General features: G+C 33.0%; 10 protein-coding genes and 2 non-coding genes across 12 annotated transcripts; 3 read left to right on the top strand and 9 right to left on the bottom strand. All coding sequences in view use genetic code 12, as the record gives it.

Annotated features, from left to right (window-relative positions):
• Positions 1-8: 8 nt before the first annotated feature.
• On the bottom strand, positions 9-1079 carry CTRG_01672 (diphthamide synthase; the record flags this gene model as incomplete). Its single annotated transcript, XM_002547319.1, has 1 exon — positions 9-1079. One exon carries the CDS (start codon positions 1077-1079, stop codon positions 9-11), a length of 1071 nt encoding a protein of 356 aa, XP_002547365.1.
• A 526-nt stretch (positions 1080-1605) lies between these two features.
• GDH2 (glutamate dehydrogenase (NAD(+))) lies at positions 1606-4773 on the bottom strand (the record flags this gene model as incomplete). The annotated part of the gene is made up of 1 exon (XM_002547320.1): positions 1606-4773. One exon carries the CDS (start codon positions 4771-4773, stop codon positions 1606-1608), a length of 3168 nt encoding a protein of 1055 aa, XP_002547366.1.
• A 2370-nt stretch (positions 4774-7143) lies between these two features.
• On the bottom strand, positions 7144-8427 carry PRS5 (ribose phosphate diphosphokinase subunit; the record flags this gene model as incomplete). The annotated part of the gene is made up of 1 exon (XM_002547321.1): positions 7144-8427. One exon carries the CDS (start codon positions 8425-8427, stop codon positions 7144-7146), a length of 1284 nt encoding a protein of 427 aa, XP_002547367.1.
• Positions 8428-8721: 294 nt separating this feature from the next.
• APM4 (Apm4p) lies at positions 8722-10137 on the bottom strand (the record flags this gene model as incomplete). Its single annotated transcript, XM_002547322.1, has 1 exon — positions 8722-10137. The coding sequence occupies one exon, from the start codon at positions 10135-10137 to the stop codon at positions 8722-8724; it is 1416 nt and encodes a 471-aa protein (XP_002547368.1).
• A 308-nt stretch (positions 10138-10445) lies between these two features.
• On the bottom strand, positions 10446-11795 carry CTRG_01676 (uncharacterized protein; the record flags this gene model as incomplete). Its single annotated transcript, XM_002547323.1, has 1 exon — positions 10446-11795. One exon carries the CDS (start codon positions 11793-11795, stop codon positions 10446-10448), a length of 1350 nt encoding a protein of 449 aa, XP_002547369.1.
• Positions 11796-12199: 404 nt separating this feature from the next.
• Positions 12200-12934, bottom strand: CTRG_01677 (uncharacterized protein; the record flags this gene model as incomplete). The annotated part of the gene is made up of 1 exon (XM_002547324.1): positions 12200-12934. The coding sequence occupies one exon, from the start codon at positions 12932-12934 to the stop codon at positions 12200-12202; it is 735 nt and encodes a 244-aa protein (XP_002547370.1).
• Positions 12935-13263: 329 nt separating this feature from the next.
• On the top strand, positions 13264-13335 carry CTRG_06270. The gene has a single exon. It is a non-coding gene; the product is annotated as a tRNA-Met (tRNA).
• A 904-nt stretch (positions 13336-14239) lies between these two features.
• On the bottom strand, positions 14240-14311 carry CTRG_06286. Its single transcript has one exon. It is a non-coding gene; the product is annotated as a tRNA-Met (tRNA).
• A 708-nt stretch (positions 14312-15019) lies between these two features.
• Positions 15020-16024, top strand: PHO86 (Pho86p; the record flags this gene model as incomplete). The annotated part of the gene is made up of 1 exon (XM_002547325.1): positions 15020-16024. One exon carries the CDS (start codon positions 15020-15022, stop codon positions 16022-16024), a length of 1005 nt encoding a protein of 334 aa, XP_002547371.1.
• A 99-nt stretch (positions 16025-16123) lies between these two features.
• CTRG_01679 (uncharacterized protein) lies at positions 16124-17560 on the bottom strand (the record flags this gene model as incomplete). The annotated part of the gene is made up of 1 exon (XM_002547326.1): positions 16124-17560. The coding sequence occupies one exon, from the start codon at positions 17558-17560 to the stop codon at positions 16124-16126; it is 1437 nt and encodes a 478-aa protein (XP_002547372.1).
• A 333-nt stretch (positions 17561-17893) lies between these two features.
• CTRG_01680 (uncharacterized protein) lies at positions 17894-18232 on the bottom strand (the record flags this gene model as incomplete). The annotated part of the gene is made up of 1 exon (XM_002547327.1): positions 17894-18232. One exon carries the CDS (start codon positions 18230-18232, stop codon positions 17894-17896), a length of 339 nt encoding a protein of 112 aa, XP_002547373.1.
• A 923-nt stretch (positions 18233-19155) lies between these two features.
• Positions 19156-19878, top strand: CTRG_01681 (uncharacterized protein; the record flags this gene model as incomplete). The annotated part of the gene is made up of 1 exon (XM_002547328.1): positions 19156-19878. One exon carries the CDS (start codon positions 19156-19158, stop codon positions 19876-19878), a length of 723 nt encoding a protein of 240 aa, XP_002547374.1.
• Positions 19879-19897: the final 19 nt, after the last annotated feature.

A 19897-nucleotide genomic window follows, 5' to 3' on the forward strand; every position in this document is an offset into this window, starting at 1 on the left:
TATACACACTATTTACATTCATCAGGTGACCAAATTTGAACAACATTATCGTAGAAAGAACAAGTAGCGACATATTTCCCATCGCAAGACCAATCCCCGCCATAACACATACTTTGATGGTCTTGCTTAAAATATCTTTCAACTCTAAATTTTTCATCGTCATCCCTGTTTTCAACATCAATAATTCTAGCCCCATCATACATACAACAAACTAACAATCTATCATCATTTTCTAAAGGACTTGGAATTAATCTCCAAACTCCCCCACCCAAATTCTCTGCATATTTTTTCTTTGGAATATATCCCGACATCAATGCTGGATTTTCTTTATCAATAACTCTTAAATCCCAAATTCTTAAATTATCATCATATGAACCTGTCCATAATGCATGAGGATTCGATTTATTCCAATTTTCATTTGGTGATAAAATAGAAACTATTCCAGCTTCATGACCTCTACGTAATGTCCAAATTTCTTCATTTGTTCTTAAATCATGAGCTATTATTGTTGAATCATCACTACCTGTATACACTACATTTTTCAATTCACCAAATTCACCAAATGAACCAGTCCAACATTCTAATGAATGACATGAATCAAAATATGTTTCCATTTCAAGAGTTTCAATATTGAATATTCCCAGATACCCATTTGTAAAAGTCAATAAAATTTGATTTTTAGCAGTTGATGAAGATGAAATATTTGGATTGAAAAAACATGATGTTATTAAAGTATCTTCATCTATTAATACATCATGAATTAAATTTAATGAATCATCGATAAATTTCCAAATTAATAAATGACCATTCGAATGAACAGTAACTAATAATTGAAAATCACTTGGATGAAATTTAACATCAAGAATAGCTCCTTTACTAGTAGGTGTACTTGAAATTAAAGTAAGTGTTTGATCAATATAAGTATAATAATCTAAAGATCCATGACGAGTTCCATTATCTTCTAATTTATAAGTTCCAATGAAAATTTTTGTTGGATCTTGAGGATGAATTCTTAGACAGCATGGTGGTAATTTTGTCTTGGTAACGGCATATCTTTTACTATTCGGTATTTCTTCCATGTTGTGACGGATTATTGAATGATTGCATCGTGAAAAAAAAAAAAATCAAATACACTATAATCAAGATAAAGGAAATGAAAAAATAATAGAGAAGGAAAAAAAAATAACCAGCTAATTATTGTTTCTTAGATCCCCTTGTTGCAAAACTACAAAACCATTTATTACTAAACAAAGATCAATCATGTCATTATATGCTAAATGGATGTCACTTCCCGTGAAGGTGCGTTTTTATATTGGGGTTTCAACTATGGGTGTTGCATTATTAGGTGATTATATTACAACAAGACTTGCGACAGAAGTGGAAGCAAGAAAAGAACTCGATGAACTCGACAAAGCAAGATTGTCAACCAATGAGAAATAGACTAGGAGTTAATTCAGAACTCTTAATAACACCATACGTTATTTCATTTGTAAATAGTTAAACACAGAATAATCAATAAATCATTTATTCATTAATATTAAAATCATTAGTATTATTATCTAAATTAACTACTATACATCAAAAACAGTTTCTATGAATTATTGCTTAATATTTGAGTAATCCCTTTTTGACAAATTCTTTTCTAATTGAACTAATGAACTCTAAGAACTTAGCAGGGTTGGAATCAATACCTCTTGAGTAAACAAATTTAGAAGCCAAATGGGTTGCAAAGATAGCCTTCAAGTATGCTTCTGGAACTCTAGCCAAAACATTTTCAATACCAACTTTTTCCAATAATAGTGGTGGCAAAGAATCTAACAAGACAGCATTTCTAAATTCAATATCATCTTCCCATAATTCTTTAGAATTAGCTAATTCATCACCCAATTTGTTAATAGCAACACTCAATTTATCAGACAAAATAGTGAATGGAGTACCAGTTTCAGCTTTCAATTTCCACAAGGATTCAAATTCAGCTTCAGCATTACGGACAATAATCTTTTGAACATCTTTAACATAATCTTGGTAGAACTGTGGTTTAGCACCAGTCTTTGGATCAACACACATATTGTCCAAGAACCCTTTGTCGTCAAATGCCAAAGCAGACAAAACTTCCAAAGATGAGGAAGTAACACCACCTTTGTTGGTCGAGGCATCTTTAAAGATGATGATACCTGCTTTTTCTAAAATCAATTTAGCAGATTGTGTAATGAACAAGTTGGCACCTTCTACGAAGTATGGGACAACAGACTTGCCAGTCTTTTCATCAATCAATTCATGGACATTGTTGGTATCAATTGCAGCTGGTCTACCACCACATGGAACAAACAAGTCAACACCGTTAGTACCAAATTGTTCTTTCAATTTCAAGTGGAATGTATTTCTGAAGGCAACACCACTGGTAACAATATCACCACTTGGCAACTTAACATCCATATCATCAACCAAAACAATATAACCTTGTGGAGATAATTTAGATCTATCATAATGTTCAATCATCTTTCTCTCTTTAGCCAATCTGAGTAATTCTTGTTTGTCCAAACCTTGTGGGTCGGCAATAACACCAGAACCATCAACAATACCAACATAGTTTTCTTTTCTGGATAACAAAATTTCATTAGATCCCAAATCACCATCTGGACCACCAGTTTGAAATTTACGAATAGTAGCATCATCAATGTTCAATTTTTCGTAGATCTTGTTGACATAAGCACGAACAGACAAAGTAGTCATACCGTATTCATCATGAGGAATACCACCAATTTCTGGAGATTTACCAGTTAAGAAGGATTTCCACCATGGAGCACCTCTTTCTCTGGCATGTAAAGTAGCCCAATCAACATAACCAGCGGTACCTTCATCTGGACCCAAGAATAATATTTCTGGTTTTTGGTACAAATCAACATAGCTGTCTTTAACACCTGGAATGTGTTGTTTTAACAACAAATCAATCAAAGCATCAATATATTTTTCAAAACAAGCTTGTGGACGTTCTTGAGCTGAGCCATGATCCAACAAGATAACACCTTTGGAACCACCTTCTGGAATATCCTTGTTTTTACGTTGTTGAGTATTGGCCAAATTATAGTTTTCATCAAACAAGTTTCTGGCATTGACATTATAAGCATCCAATGATCTTGATCTAACAATTCTGATACCACCACGGGCAATATCTCTGAATCTAATGTGGAAACCTCTGAAATCACTACCAACAACGAAAAACATACCGTAAGGACGTTCTGGGTATTCGGATTCTGGCAAGAAAGATGGGTTCAATCTAAAAGATAAAGCAACTTTAGTGGAAGTGTAAAAATTGGTCTTCAAAATAGACTTGTTAAAAGTGTATAAAGCTCTTAAAACAACAGCATGATGTTCATTTTGAGAGCATTCTCTGCTTAACAATTTTTCAAATTCTTCTTCAGAACCAACTGGGGTGATTTGTGATAATCTTTGGTATGACAAAGTCTTTTCCATAGATGATCTAATGTAGTGAACATCAGCAAATTGACGGTACAATTTTCTAACAATGTCTCTTCTAGTATCGAAAACTTCTTTAATGTAATCTTGAGTATAAGTTTCAGCTCTCAATCTCTTCTTCAAACTATTCAAAACTTCAGCATGTTCAATGGATTTTGAAGGATCCAACAAAGAAGACAATTTGGAGTATTCTGGACCCAAACGATTCAAGAAATGTGTCACAAAAATAACACCGGATTGTGCATAAATAGATTCTTGCAAAGATAATTCACCTTGAATGAATCTGTCATGGAAGAAATTGTGAGGAATACAGTACAATAAAGAAGCTTCCTTAATAACTTGGTAGATGGACAAATCAACAGGGGATTTTCTCAGCTTAGAAGTCACATACATGGAAATAATTGTTACGCCATTAGCAAATTGTTCAACATATTTTCTGGTAACGTGCAACTTGTAGTAGTTAGCCAAATCACCCAAAGCGGAATTGTATCTAGCAGTTGAGTTTTGTCTGTAACCAATAACAACTCTGTATTCTTCAGAATCTTCAATTGGGAAGTGTCTAATAACAGGACCAGTAGTATTGATCACATCTTTAACAATTGAAGTGTATAAATTCTTGGTGTTGTCAGAAGCAATTTGCAAGAAAGTCTTGTCACCAATTTTCTCTAAATCAGTTTCATTTTTATCCACTTGGGCTTGGATATATTGGTTCTTGTAAACAAAGAATAATCTGACAAACTGATTGCGCAATTCAGAATTTTGTTGGTAAACACCCAGTAAAATTGGATCAACTTGGTAGTTTAAGGGAGCACTATAGTATTCAGTTCTATAACTGTTGGTGGTGGAATTGGAAGGATCGATATATTTATCATCGATTCTTTCTTCAAATTGGTTTCTCTTGTAGTTTTCAGCATCAACAGTGTCAAAAAACACAGCATGATCATCAGATTCTCTCTTGTAAGAAATCAATGGTTGTTCACCAAAACTGGAGTAAGCTTGAACTTTACAAGAGTATAAAGCATGGATATGGGAAGCAATATCTTCTGGAGAAGATCTAGCGAAAAAGACGTCATCAATTCCCAAGCTTTCGTAAAACCATTTAGTTTCTGATTCAATCAATGATTCAGGAATAAAACCAGTGGAGTCCAAAACATCCAAAACTTGTTCGAATTGGTCTTTTTTACCGCTGAATGGGGAGTCAATGTAATCATGTTTCAAACTGATTTGACTTGAAGTGTTGGAAGTAGTTTTGTAGATATTCAAATGAGATACCCCGTTTTCAAGTGAAGTAGTCATGTTTTTTATTGTGTTTTTAAGGGGAGTTGTAATAGTAGGAGGAGGAGGAGGAGGAAGGGAGTTTTGTAATAAATAATAGTATTAGCTAATTAATAAATTGAATTAAAATCAAAGAATCAAAGGAAATGAAATAAAATTAATTGAAAAGTTGTCAAGAGAATTGATGTGATATTTATAGTTGAAAATTTTTTTTCAGTTGTTGTTGTCAATGGGGGGAAGTAGTTCGTTTATTTTGTAAAGGAATTTATTGCTGTTAATTTTATTGAAGTTATTGGTAATAATAAAAATATTTTGGGGTATGGAGTTAATTATAGTAGCACAAGTTTATTACATAATCATTTCCATATAAGACAGGTTTTTCACTTTTTCTTTCACTCCCCAACCTAGTGGCGTTTTTTTTTTTTTTGTATTTTTTATTTTGTTCATTTCTCTACTTGCTCATAAATACCGCATTCATTGAAACTGTTGTTGTCGATGTTCTCTTTCTTCTGTTTTTTTTGTTACACTTTTATTGCCTGATTTGAGTTTTCATTTTGATTAGTGGGTTCACGAATGTGTTGTTCCAGGTTATATAGGAGCAACAAGGGGGGGGGGGGGGGGAAGGGATGATGAAAAAAAACAAAAAATAAAAAGCAAGGCGCATAGAGAGAAAGAAAGAAAATAAAATTATACTCCATCAAATGCAACTGGTTACAACAAACGTCTCCGAGAAAGTACATCTAGAGGAATACTTCCATCTAGACAAACCAGTGGTCCTTAAAAGTGGTTACAAACCTCAAATGAATTTTTTTTTTTTTCCTTTTTCTTTTTGTTCTTACGAGTTGTTGTCTCTGTGCCATCGCGTTATCGACAATCGTGCTTCTATAATCAATTATCTGATTTAGAGATAAGAGATTCATATGAGAGCTTTTGTATGTTTACGGGAATGCCATTCCTCTAAAAATACAAGGAGTGTTACTCATAGCTAATTATTGAAATAGAGAATAAACTATACTATTGACGAACATGCAAATGTATCTACTCTCTCCTCCCCACCCCGATATTGAGTTAAACTCAAAAAGAAGAAGAAAAAACTCTTGATTCTCTTCCACAACTCCGGTATGTGGTTCGTTTTGGGTTTGTATTGCTCTTGTATATTGAACTACCCCCAACCTCAAGGCATTTAACATTCACCGGGTTGGTTAAAATTGTATACTACGTCGATTTAGTTTTGAATTATGAATCAATAATTGGGATTTGTTTTTACACGTATTCGCACTCTCTTATCGGGATCCTAAAATAAAATTGTTCCGGCCAAGTTGTCATTGCTTTCTAAACTACAGAAACGAATTGAAAAATAAATGGATCATTGGGTTCATGACCTTGACATAATTGTGCTGGTATTTTATGGACCATATGACTAAAATAAACTATCTGGTATTCGAGAGGAGTACACAATTTTAGAGTTGAGTGACACATCCCAAAAAAAAAATATATACCACTGGTTTGGTCATTTAAAAAAAAAAGTTTCCACAATTGAGATCTGACATTCTCACTGAAATGTGGAGCACAAGCAAGTGGTTGTAACTAAATTTTTTTTTTGGCGCGAATTTTCCCAAAACGATGCCAGCAAAAAAATTGCTGCAATTCGTACTGTGTGGCATAACCAACTTATGAACAAACTAAAGAAAAAAAAATGCCGCTTAGATGATCGGTGTCATGGACAAATGTAAGGCATTAGAATAATCCATTATAATGATGCCCTTACATTCCACAAAAAAATTAGTCTAGGGTTATGGATCTAGATCTGTAAAATTTTTGAATTCATTAGACGCCTCTAATATTCCCTCATCTCTCATTCTCCCTCCCCACCCCCTCCTCAACAGCTATTTTCTTGGCCACGTTATTATTGTCGAAATATGGATGTGTGTATATGTGTGTGGTGTATTAATCCGACCCAACGTTTTTTATTATTTCATTTACTTTGAAATTGGGAACTCCAAAAGTGTGGGGCATTTATTATAATATGCGCTAAAGTAGAAATACAGTCACTATTTATTCGTGTGGCATTTTTGATGAAACTCCGATGTCACGTTTTGGAATTCCTCGCTAACTTATTCCTATTGTGACATGAAATATTAAATACCTCTAAACCAAGTGAAAAAAAGAAAAAAAAAAGAAAAATAAAACGAGATTTTTTATTTCTCATCTCACTTCCCCGGAATTTCAGAAATGCCTTTCCTCTCCCCTCCATATTCCTGAAACTTGAACCTTTTCTCCAAGTTTCGGTTTGTGTTGTTGCAAAAATACCAACAAAATGATCAATAATGAACTATTTATTAAGTACTTCTATACACAGTGTCTTATAGGCAAAAATAGACAACTGACATCTTACCAACCGTGATCAAACAACATACTAACACTTTCACCATTATTAATTCTTCTAATTGCTTCAGCAAAAACTCTACTTACATCTAATACTTCAATTTTGTCACCTAAAATTTCAACATGGTCACTTTGTGGTGTGGAGTTGGTAACAACAACTTTATCAATTGCACTTTGTTCAATTCTGTTGATGGCATCTCCACTAAAAATACCATGAGTGACCAAAGCATAAACGTACTTGGCACCTTGATCTTTTAATAATTTAGCTGCTCTAGTGATAGTATATGAAGTATCAACCAAATCATCAATTAAAACACATACTTTATCTTGAACATCACCAACCAACATAGTAGTGGCAACCATGGTTGGGTTCTTGGTATTGGTCAGTAAACTATTGGTCATTGAAGTCAGTGGAGGGTTCTTTGGCATTTTAGCTCTTCTCTCCTTATGAATCAAAGCAAATGAACAACCCAAACTATCAGCAATAGCAGTGGCTCTCTTGGCACCACCAGAATCCGGACTGACAATTACACATTCTTTATAATTTGGAATGAAATTCATAATGTAATGTTTCAAAATTGGTTTGGAATACAAATTATCTACTGGGACATTGAAAAATCCTTGGAATTGAGGATCATGTAAATCCATAGTAATGACACGATCAGCCCCTGCAGTTGTCAACAAATTAGCAATCAAAGTACCATTTGGTGAAATCCATTGTTTGTATCCACTTTCAGTTTTACCCAGAGCATCAACTTGTGGTAAGAAATTGGTTGCTGCTGAATTAGTAACAATTGATTTAGGGATGTACTTTTTAGGAATTGGCATTTTAAGTTTCCCATCAGATGAAGTTGGTGTAGATGGGACACCGAGTTGTTTTTCTTGATCAGGTTGAGATAATGGGTTTGGAGTTCCTGGAAGGCTTTCAAAAGTATATTCATCTTTCTTAACAGATATACTTGGGGCACCAGTTGCACTTGGTAAATATGGTATATCTGGTTGTCTTGAGTAAGGAAATAATGGTAATACCGCAGTGACTCTTTTAGCACTTGCAGTTTTACAAGCTGCAATGGTAATTAACAATTCTAAGAAATTTTCATTAACATGTCCACATCCACTTTGAATAATGAAAACATCTTTTTCACGTACACTGGTTTTGACTTCAATGGAAATTTCACCATTGGCAAATTTACGTGAGTCAACTCTGCTTTGTTCTATGGTTAAATTACGACATATAGATTTTGTCAAATTAGGGTGTGAAGACCCTCCTAACACAATTAAATCTCTCATTCAATATATATATAAATATAAATCAGATCCGTCGAGGATGTTGGTAGGTGGTGGTGGTGGTGGTTATTATGATGATGACGACGATGATGAGATAGAGAGATGCTTTTTTTTTTCTTTCTTGTGGTTCTGACTTCGAATTTTTTTTTTTTTCTTTTTTTTTACGGGTATTCATTTTTCGCACGTTGATTGCCTGAATACACGTTGTTGCCAAAAATGCTGCCAAATGCCAATGGATTATTCCCAAAAGTATAAAAATCATTATTACCTTCTATTCACCTATACATATATTTATGATTAATATCTAATCTCATAAGATCCAGCTTGTGTACTATATTTGACCCATTTGACAGTTCTATAATTCGACTTTTCTTGTACGCGAAGGAATTTGACCGTCAAACCGGAACTTGAAAACATATCCAATAAGAAATCTAAAGTAATAGGTGGTCTGTTCCAATATAATAACTCATCTGAATTCAGACTGGTTTCAACTTCAGCAGTTAAAACATGTTCCTGATCACCAAAAAACTTGTTACATTTCCAAATAATTACATTTTCTTCTTGATGGAATTTGGATTTACCTATTGAACATGAAAGATTAGTTGATACGGCTCCCTTTGGTGTAGGGATCTTTAAAATCACATTTGTTGCTGGTAACTTTTCTGGATAGAAAGATTGTACTCTTATTTTATACATCAATTTGCTTCGTCCAACTTGTTGAACTTGAGGATAGACTTTGAACGGAATATTGATATTCAGGCTACAATTATATCCCATTAGCCTGAATTCTCCGTCTGGTGGTATGAATTGAATTGTTCTCTCTGTTTCAAAAATATTCAATTGTACACATTGATGGAATTTAGAATCTTCCAAAGTTACAGCACCATCTCTTGGTTGATCGTTAGATAATAGAATTGTATTTTCATTGAACCCAAATCGACATAATGGCATACCTGATAAATGAGTCTTCATTTGAATGGATCCATCAATGTAACCTCTCAATACATCACCCTGTGAATTCATCAAAACGTTGATATGTTCAGATACATTAAGGAAAATTTCATTACGACGATACTTGATTCCAGAAGATCTCCAAGTCACACTTTCGTCATCAACTTCCTTATTTACGCTGCTGTTGTTGTTGTTGCCATTATTATTACTATTATTGCTATTATGCATCCCAAACCCAAATGTACTCTTAGTAGGTGATTTAGTTGATGGTCTTCTCTTTAATGGAGCAATCTTGAAAATACTATCATCATGATTGATATCATCGACATATTTTCGTAAATAAGTCAAATCTAAGTTTATAGGATATCCAAATTCAATTACTTCACCCAATATTTCATATATTACCGCAAAGTTATTGACAATATATTCATCAGTTAAACCATTAATTTGTTTCTTCTTATCTCTACCAACAATAACTCGTAATAATCCTTCAAATTTGTATAAAAATTCCAAAATTAATGAACAATCTTGATTAGATCTAGTAACTGCACATATCCAAATTTTATCCAGTTTGATATAAACAAATGAAGTAGAACCTAAAGTTAAAACAGGTGATCGATATTCTTTTGATCTGGTTGACGATGCTTGACTAATAACTTGAATACGAAAAACATCAGAAATATTACGTTTCACTCCATCTTTATATAACTTAGAAATTAAAATATCTCCTTTAGAATCGTATATAAACAAAGCTGTAATCATTGGATGAATGTAAGTAGTAAATCAGTTGATAATTCTCCTTTCAGGTTTTGTATTTTCTTTATTTTCGAATCGTCTTTTTTTTTCTGTCTTGGTGTCGCCAGAACTTCCGATCGATTTTTCGCTCCTTTCTTTTTTTTTTTTTTGTTGATTTTTTTCTTAATTTATTCCTCACGTTAATCTAAAGCAACACTCCTATGATTTAGGTCCGCCAGTGGCAGAATAGGAGGTGTACAGTGAAATAGAAAAAGTTCGCGTGCACCAGACTTTATATTACATAATCTCTTCCCCCCTACTTATATTCATACAACTTACAAATCGTCACCAGTAGTTTTCTCTTGATCATCATATGTATCATCTGGCTCATCTTCATCACTTTGATACATTACTCGAAGTGCATCACTCAATGTTTTCTTCTTCAATTCAGCACTAGGTTGACCTAACTTGAATTTTTGATTCTTTTTACTTTGCAACACTCGTGGGTCATTATAGTTGTTATTTGATGGAACTGGTTTCTTCTTTTTCTTCTTTTGTTGTTCTTCAATTTGATCAATCAAACCTGGGTTCTCTAACAACATATTAGTTACATGTTCAACATCTCCATTATTTTGCTTAAGCACGATTTTAGCTTTCTTTTCAGTCATTCCAGGGAATAAATCAACCAACAAAGAAATAGCTTCAATATTCTCTTCGTATCCAAAGTCATCATCATAATCTTCGTCATCATCTTCTTCTTCATCAAGTGATCTAAGAAATGGTAATCGTTCCTCTAAATTTGGAATCATTTCTCTATAAGGCTCAGAAATTATAATTGAACTAAACAAAGGACAACTTTTCAATGTATCAACAGAACTTATACCTAAACTCATAGTTAAAGATGCCAATTTAGCTGTAGATAAAGATATAATAGAAATAATCATAACATTCTTAATTGTCTCTGCATTAACACTTTTCCCTCCAACATAGCTTTGTTCCAAGTTTTCGATCCAGGTAGTGTTGACAAAATTTTCTGCAAATGGTGATGATCTATTCAGTCTCTTGTTAATACTTCTATTTGAACCCATCGCAAATGTACTTGTTTTGGTGGTATTTTGTCCTAATAATAATGACAAACTAGTTAAATCTTCGTGAGTGAAATTACCATTCTTAATCAAAGTATCGAGATATTTCTGAACACTTGAAATTGATGAGATATTACCAGATTTTTTATTATCATTGAATTTGGATTTAAAACTTCCATCAATTAATCCTCTAACTATATTAATATTCTTTTCAGCATAAATCCTAGCAAATTTCCAAATTATCTCACCTGTCAAGTTTAATTTAACAAAACTATAATTTTTAATCAATTGAAATACATAGATTTTCAAAATCAGTGTATTTGTTTTGATTTCAGGATTGATGGCACCTAATGAAAAAATCTTACTTTCTTCTTCACTTGTTTCAACTAGGAAATTCTTAAGAAACAACTGTAATTGCTGTTGGGATTTAATAGTTAATTTAGGAGAATTAACATCTAATAAAAATTGCATTAATTTGATATAGCCTTCTAATAAATGAACCCAAATAACTGGATCCTTATCTATCAATGATGATCTTAACTTGAACGGAGGATAGTGTGGTATAGGTATATAAACCGTATCATCTTGTATTGTGGACATGGTTAATGTAAGCTGTAGAAGTGTTAAGTAGGAAGAGAAAAATTTCAGTGAGACCTCTTTGACTCGTTGTATAAGAGCACTATGTTTTTTTTTTCTCCCTCATCTTTGTTTGTTTGTTTGTTTGTTTTGGTTGCACATTACACACCGTATGAATCATATATATTGCAAATTTGGATATACTGTGCTAATGCAAAAATATTACTATTAAAAATATATCGTAGCAATTCTTATTATACTCGGTTTAACGATAAGAAGTTTCCAACCAATTCAAACCTGATATTGGATAGAAAAGTCACTTTTAGCACGACCCGTTTATAAATTTTTTTGATACTCAACAATCAACCATCTACGTAAGTCAGATTTATCTTTGCCATCATTGTTGACAATATCGTTATCGTTAAAATTTAAAAATTCAGTCCTTTATACACTATCCACTGTTCACGTCCCACCATAGATTTTCCAAAATTGAACTTCTTCTTTGGACGAGAGACCTTGGTTTTATTTTCAAGTATAACAAAAGCAATATTAAACCATTTGAATGCAGATATTTTGGAGATATTTGACCACAACTCATAATAAATGCATTCTATGTAAACACCGGATGAGATACTTGTTTTCACTGAAAAATTCTCCAGAGCATGTTTAAGAAATGAATCAAAATCTGGTTTTGGAAAAAAATAAATACCAACACAACATTTTGATGTTTTCTTCATGCAAATCACATAATATTGAAATGTCTTGTATTTAGCCACTGCTATGTGAATCAAAAGATCTTTAATAGATGGTACTTTTTCAATCAATTTGGTATAAATATCATTTGTGTGTTTTGGCCCTCCACAAAGTAATGTCTGACGTTGATGAATCACCGGAACTGTAACCTCTTCAGGTCCTGAATAATCATCAATATTGAACCATTTCCAAGTATCAAAATCACCCTTTAATTTAAATAATGTTTCTGTTATGTGATACGAGTATGTAAAACAATCAAAAGTGTAGACCAAGTTCTTCGGAAAACTTTCATTAAATACAGGAGGACTGGATTGTTCAATGTCATTTGGATATCCAATGGTTTCAGAATCCGAATCCTCTTTGTCAGAGTGATTGAGCTCAAGTTTTTCTTGTTGCTTATCAGAAGACATGACAGTTTGATTGAAGGATATGATTATATTTGTTCTTTGTTCTTGCAATTTCAAGACATATTGGGATGTATAAATATACTTTGTCGGCAAATTTGAGATACCTTTCTTAGGAAATCATAGCAGATTCATATAGTTGTCACTACTGGAAAGAATAAGATACTTCGGTAGTTGATACTTAGGAAGTTTGACACAAAATTAAAAATTTCCTATTTATTTTGGTATGTTTTCAATGGAAAACTAGGAAATAGTTGTAGTTCTGGAGTCACTACCTGAACCATGGTGCCAAAACTTCCATCGAATCAGCTGGATAGTTCAGTTGGATTTACAACAGCTCCGTAGTGTAGTGGTATCGCGCGAGGCCCATAACCTCGAGATCCCAGGATCGAAACCTGGCGGAGCTAATTTTTTTTTTTTTTTTAGTGCGGTAGTTCACTTAAAGTAAAATGCACTAATTTAATTTTTACTTGATATTTTCTACATTTAAGGATTAACAACAGTCTCATAGCTGGAATTGATTCTACTATTTAATGCTTCTTGTTGTAATATTTCCAAATTACAATGTATTATAAACAAGAGCACGTGCTTCACGTGATTACCAAATTACACAATAATAACAACAAATCAAATTATATATATTAAATGGCATCAGTTGATGTCTTTCTGTGACATCTTCAGTATATAAAGAGACACAGAGATAACATAATTTATACAAACTAGATTTATAGGGATTAATCTTTAATCCACATTTATAAAGTATCAATATATTATTTACTTCATATCTAAAGATTCGCCTTTCTATTTACATTACTACAATTAAGATTTATCGTTAATAACCCAAAACGATAACTCTTCTAATGGTACAATATCGAAGATGTTGTTTATCAATGAAATATCAAGTTACAGATTGGTTCTGAAAAGACACCAGGAAACCGAGTGGTGTGAGAAGCGCCTACACTTTTCATCTCTCTATTCTTTTAACAAAACGATACCCTTTATCTGGTTATATATTTGTATTTCCTACGTTACTTACCAAATGATAACAATTCTTCAACAGTTCTAATAGATCGAATAGAGAAGAATCTGAACGACAAATGTATTAAGACTTACCTCGAATAGATCAATCGTTCAACGAATTCGCTGTCAATAAAATCATAAAAAACAAATAATATGTATCGTTCATTCGTTAATATATAACCACAACCAAAGAAAACAATTTGATGAATTAGGTACATCTCCAAGTAATACATGTTAAAAATTAAAGGGAATTGGTAGCTCCAACAAGTCGCTGACGAAGAGAAAAAAAATTAGCTCCGCCAGGTTTCGATCCTGGGATCTCGAGGTTATGGGCCTCGCGCGATACCACTACACTACGGAGCTGTTGTAAATCCAACTGAACTATCCAGCTGATTCGATGGAAGTGTTTTCATCATACTTTTACACATGACTATGGTTTACAACAAAAGATAACGGAATATCATTGATTCTGAAATACTAATAGAACATTATTTGGTTATATTACCCATCTATTATTTTCTATTACTAAAATAATCTATATAAACCCAGTATAAGACTGGTTATATACGTTTTATGTATCCATTAAAGTTTACTTCTTTTCATATTTCTAATCTGTTAAAAATTTTTTTTATGGAAATTTAGTTGCAAATCATAACCAAAATGTCAACACCACTAGAATTAAGCACCACCAACAAGAATTGTACACATCACTGATATGTCTTTATTTTTTTTTAAAAATATACTGTTAACTAAGTTCACATAACATTGAAGTTAATAACGCCATCATTGACCTGACTCCTAGTGGTATTCGAAACGAGATATCACAAAAGAAGGCACGCCGCGTCTTCTGCTTAAATTAGAAATAGGCCACGTGCGTGGAATTAGTATGAATTAATTTTTTTTCCCACCAACTCATCAACCCTACCATTAACCCCCACAACATTAAAATCTGAAATTTCTTTATTTTTAAAGAAAAAAAAATCTCCGAAGAAAATATTTCTTGACACTATCCTTCTTTTTTTTTGGTTTTTTTTTTACTTTCATTCTTCATTTATATTATCACCCGTCATCATGGCCGTTCAGAAAGAACTTGACTTAAATAAACCTTTAGACTCCAATGCTGCTCCAAATTTAGGTAAAACAATATTGACTCCAGAATTATCTAAATCTGCCATTGTTTTACACGGTGATCGTTATAAACAATTACAAGCAAAATTAACCAAATACGTATTATGGCATCCATATGCTATGTTGGCTATGACTACTGTGGTACCAATTATTTTTTTTTATTCCGTATGGGATTACGTTAGTATTAGTGAAAATTTACTTGAATTCTATCATTTGGTCAAGAAGGATAAGAAAGATTTTATATTTTCCATCTTGAGTGCGTTCCCACTTTTTGCTAGTATTTTTGGAATTTTTGGATTTTTAGCTTACATTGTTGGTGAAGATATGGGGATTGCTAGTAAGAATTTTGCTCAGAAATATTGTGATTATGTTTTTGGCTTTAATATTAGAGCTTTTGCTAAGAATGATAACAATGAAGATAAGAAATTAGCTAAATTGGGTCAAAATACAGAATTGATAATTTATCGTGAATCTCCAATAGCTGTTGGTAGTTTAGTTGTTGATGAAGATCAATCTACTGTAGAAAATTTTGTTGTTAAAATCACTGGAGTTCATGTTAGAAAAGTTTTCCAAAAAGTTGATTTTGATGAAGTTTTAATTGAATGGGCTATTCTTAGAACAAGAGAATTGTATCAAGAATTTTTAGTTTCTAATGGGTTAAAGGCACCACCTGAAAATAGTTCAATTTTAATTACTGCTGACACATATTCCTTTGATCCAGAATTTCAAAAGACCTTACAAGAAAATGGATTCAGACCTATTGATGTTTCTTTCCAATTAAATCCATTTGATCTGGCCGTTTATGGATTTAAAGAAAGAATTTACAAGTTTTTAAATGTTTGCAGAATAACTTTTGGCTTAATGTTGTCTGTTTCCAAAGAAGATATTGATATGATTAAAGACAGTGCGTTATCAAATAAAGACTTAAAAGTCAGAAAGAGAAACTAAATTGAATAAAACTGTAAAAATGCAAAGTGATGTATAGTATTGGTCTAAATTAATAATATTTTAGTTATGAAAGAATAATAATAATAATAATAATGATAATTAATCTAACAACCCAGTAGTCTTTTGTTTACGCTTTTGCTTTTGGATTCTAAAAATAATCAAGGCAAACCATATAAGCACAACCAGTATTAAAAGGTAGATGATGTACTTCAAAACAGTCAAAAATTTTCCAAACCAGTAGCCAAAGAAACCGACATCTTCACTACCGTATTTTTCCAAACGCATTTGTTTTTCTCTTTCTTTAATACGCTTTTCTGCCTTTTCCAATCTCTTAAGTGATTTTCTTCTCTTACCACTTAACTTCTTCTTAAATCTACGGTGTCTACCACCGCCTCTTTGGGTTTTGGCTTCTTCTTCTTCTTTGATAGCTTCAGCCACAGAAGAAACTTCGCTTTCGTATTCATTTTGTTCTTGAATCAATTCTTGCAATTCACTGATACTTTCAACAAATGTGCCGTCTGGCTTGTATAATGCATAAATTCTGTTTTCAATGATGTCAACATTTTCAACCAATTGTCCAGTTTCGGCAGACAATCCCAAATACTTAACTGCTGGCAATTGAACATCAGTTAAAGAAACACAGTTTTGCCATTCTTCATGACGACCATAATAGTTGAAATCAATTGACAAGTAACCATTCTTAATGTAAACCAATCTCATTTTGGTTTCCTTAGACTCTGGATTCAAAAGTTGTTTGGCAATACAACCTGCTAATCTTGTTTCAAACCCATCAGTTGCCTTGTTGTAAGCAGTGTTTCCATCACCCATCATTAAATTCACATATGGGAATTGACCACGTTTTCCATTTTTAAAAGTGTCCAACATTATCCCCAATCCTTTAAATTTGTTTTGAACACCGAAAACATCACCAATATCACTAGGTTTGTCCAAGATCCAAATGGCCAAACCATCACCCACCAAACCATGTTTGACTTGCTCATTATGAATATGGAAAGTCAATTCCATTTCAAATGATTCGGCATGAAGTGGCCATTTGCTAAACATGTTTGAAGCTTGATGTGGAGAATTGGAAGTTAATCTAATGAATTCATTGTTTCGAACCAAGGTATTACCATTTAAATCCCAGTTCTTGACATGGAACTTTGATTCATCTAAATAGGGTTTGATTATTGATTGCTCGATTAATTCCTTTTTTTTCAAGGCGACAATATGTGATTCTTTGTTTTGAAGTAAACTGTTGATCTCTTCAGGAGTGTAAGTTGCCGAACTTGAGAAAAACCATTCGGTAAAGAAAACTCCATAACCTAAAATTAAAACGACAATCCCGATGAGCAATTGCAAAGGTCGTGATCTTTTAATTGAATGAACTGTAAACGACATTTGGACGTTCGATTGTATCAAAAAAGAACAAGGCTTTTTTTTTGGTCTGATTGTATATCGATTCAAACTTCGTAGGAATGAAAAAGAAGGAGAAATAGAAGAAAAAAAAAATTCATACAAAAAATTTATGTGCATGACACAACCGCTAATTAAATTTTTCTCTTTCGTTCTTTGTTTAACGAGGGAGAGCTTCTTGTGAGAAGTATCAAAAGCCGATTTTACGGACCAGCGAAAACAAAGTAAAAACAAAAAATATATAGGAAATACCGTCTACAGAAGCATTCTGGTCATAATGGGACAATACCTTAATATATGTGGAATTGGAGGAGTCGATCCAGCTGCATGAAGTGCGCCTAACATCTGCAAGCAGAGTTTTACAATTTTTCATTTACCAGAAATGTTACTCATTTATTTACAAGACTTTAATTATTGAACAGATATACATAGTATAGTGTACTCCAATGTACCTTATTTTCCGAAGACCACTGTTCTTATAGCACTCATCAAGTTTTCTTTTCTTTCACCATTCAACTCATCCATTATACGTTGATAATATTGTGGATTACCCTTAGGTTTTAATAATTTATCATCTAACTCGTAGTAGTTCTTATATTTGTCATTGCATAAGTTCTTCAAGGCAACATATTGTAATTTTAAATCTTGTTCAGAAATTTGACTGACAAGGTTTTGGTTAGAAAATCTTTGTATCTGGGAATCCTTAAATGAAGCATAATGCTTTAATTTCTCCTTTGGTAATGTGTTTAATAATGCTATTATTTTTTTCGATATTTCGACTTTTGATGTCATATTTAAATTTGGATATAGATTTGATGATTCGAGAAGAATGTGATTTGTAGATTTCTGATATTGGATGGATTTTTTTTTTCTTCCACACTTCTCACTTGGTAAACTCACTTGAGTAGTGCACTAGGTTCAATTTTTGATCTCGTTAAAATATGGTACTACTCGATGAATATAGGAAAGCACCATTTGCTATGCTGCATTCCTAACATTGCTCTAAGAACCGGTTTTATGACGCAATAACCGGTTTTATATGTTCGGAAGTAGAAGTTTGTTTGTGAAAGAAATGCAATAAATGATATCCAAGAGGTCAAATCTGGATCGAAGGTTGACTCCTCCGCAAGGAATACAGATATTTAATCATGTATGATAAGAACAAGCTAGAAGCTCAATCAATCTAGACCCATAAAAGAGATCCAGTTTCTTCTACTTTCCCCCTTTTTTTGTTTTTTTTTGCTATTAGCGATTGTTAGCACTTCGTTTATGATGTCAATTGTTATGTCAAGAAAATAAAAAAAACAAAAGCCCACGACCGGTTATGTGGAGTCGATAACTAATCCCTTACTAAATTCGGACTGTTCATTTTTTGATTAAAGGGAGTAAGGGAGGGGGGATGGAATTGTTCCAACACATTTTCTTACTTGTAATCGCTTACTAAAAAAAACGTTACAATGGGAAAAAAAAGAACAATCCACGAGGCAGGTACTCATAAATTTCTTACTTGTTTCTTTCACTTGCTTTCTTTTTTTTTTTCTGCTGCAAACAGATTTTTCCGATTTAACTCTAAATTGTATAAATATCGACCCGTCTCACCACCACCTCGACCAAACTGTATATCTTGAAAAAAAAATTTTTCTTTTCTTATGTTACATTGATATACTCTTCTTTTCCCTCCCCACATCATAATAAATAATACTGCTACTAGAACGATGACCAAGAAACACTGTCCAAGATTGATCTTTGTACGTCACGGTCAAACCGAATGGTCTAAAAGTGGTCAACATACTTCCGTTACCGAACTTGATTTGACCCCATTTGGTGTTAGACAAATGAGAAATACTGGTAGAGGCTTAATTGGTCCTGGTGATTTACAAATGGTTAAACCAGAACACATCTCACATGTTTTTGTCTCCCCAAGAATAAGAGCCAGACACACCGCTGAATTGTTATTTGAAGGTGTCGATGAAAAAATAAAGAACAGTATTCCATTCACCGTTGATGAAGATGTTAGAGAATGGGATTACGGTCAATACGAAGGTTTAAAGACAGCCGAAATTGTTAAATTGAGAAAAGATAAAGGTTTGGACCCAGATAGTAAATGGTCTATTTGGAGAGATGGTTGTGAAGGTGGTGAACAACACTTCCAAGTTGCTGAAAGATTAGATAGATTTATTAAAAAGATCAACAAGATCCACGAAGAAGCCATTGAAAAAGGTGAACCTTCAGATATCATTGTTGTTGCACATGGTCATATTTTAAGATGTCTTGTTGCCAGATGGGTTCAACGTGAATTGAACTGTAACCCACAATTAATGTTGGATGCTGGTGGTGTCGGTGTTTTGAGTTACGAACATCACAATGTTGCCGAACCAGCTATTTACTTAGCTGGTGCTTTTACTACTCCAGTTGAAGAAGTTGGTGATGATATTTAGAATGTTAAGAGTCTGACGA

This window comes from Candida tropicalis (genome assembly GCF_000006335.3).
Source record: "Candida tropicalis MYA-3404 genomic scaffold supercont3.2, whole genome shotgun sequence".
Taxonomy (NCBI): Eukaryota; Fungi; Ascomycota; class Pichiomycetes; order Serinales; family Debaryomycetaceae; genus Candida; species Candida tropicalis.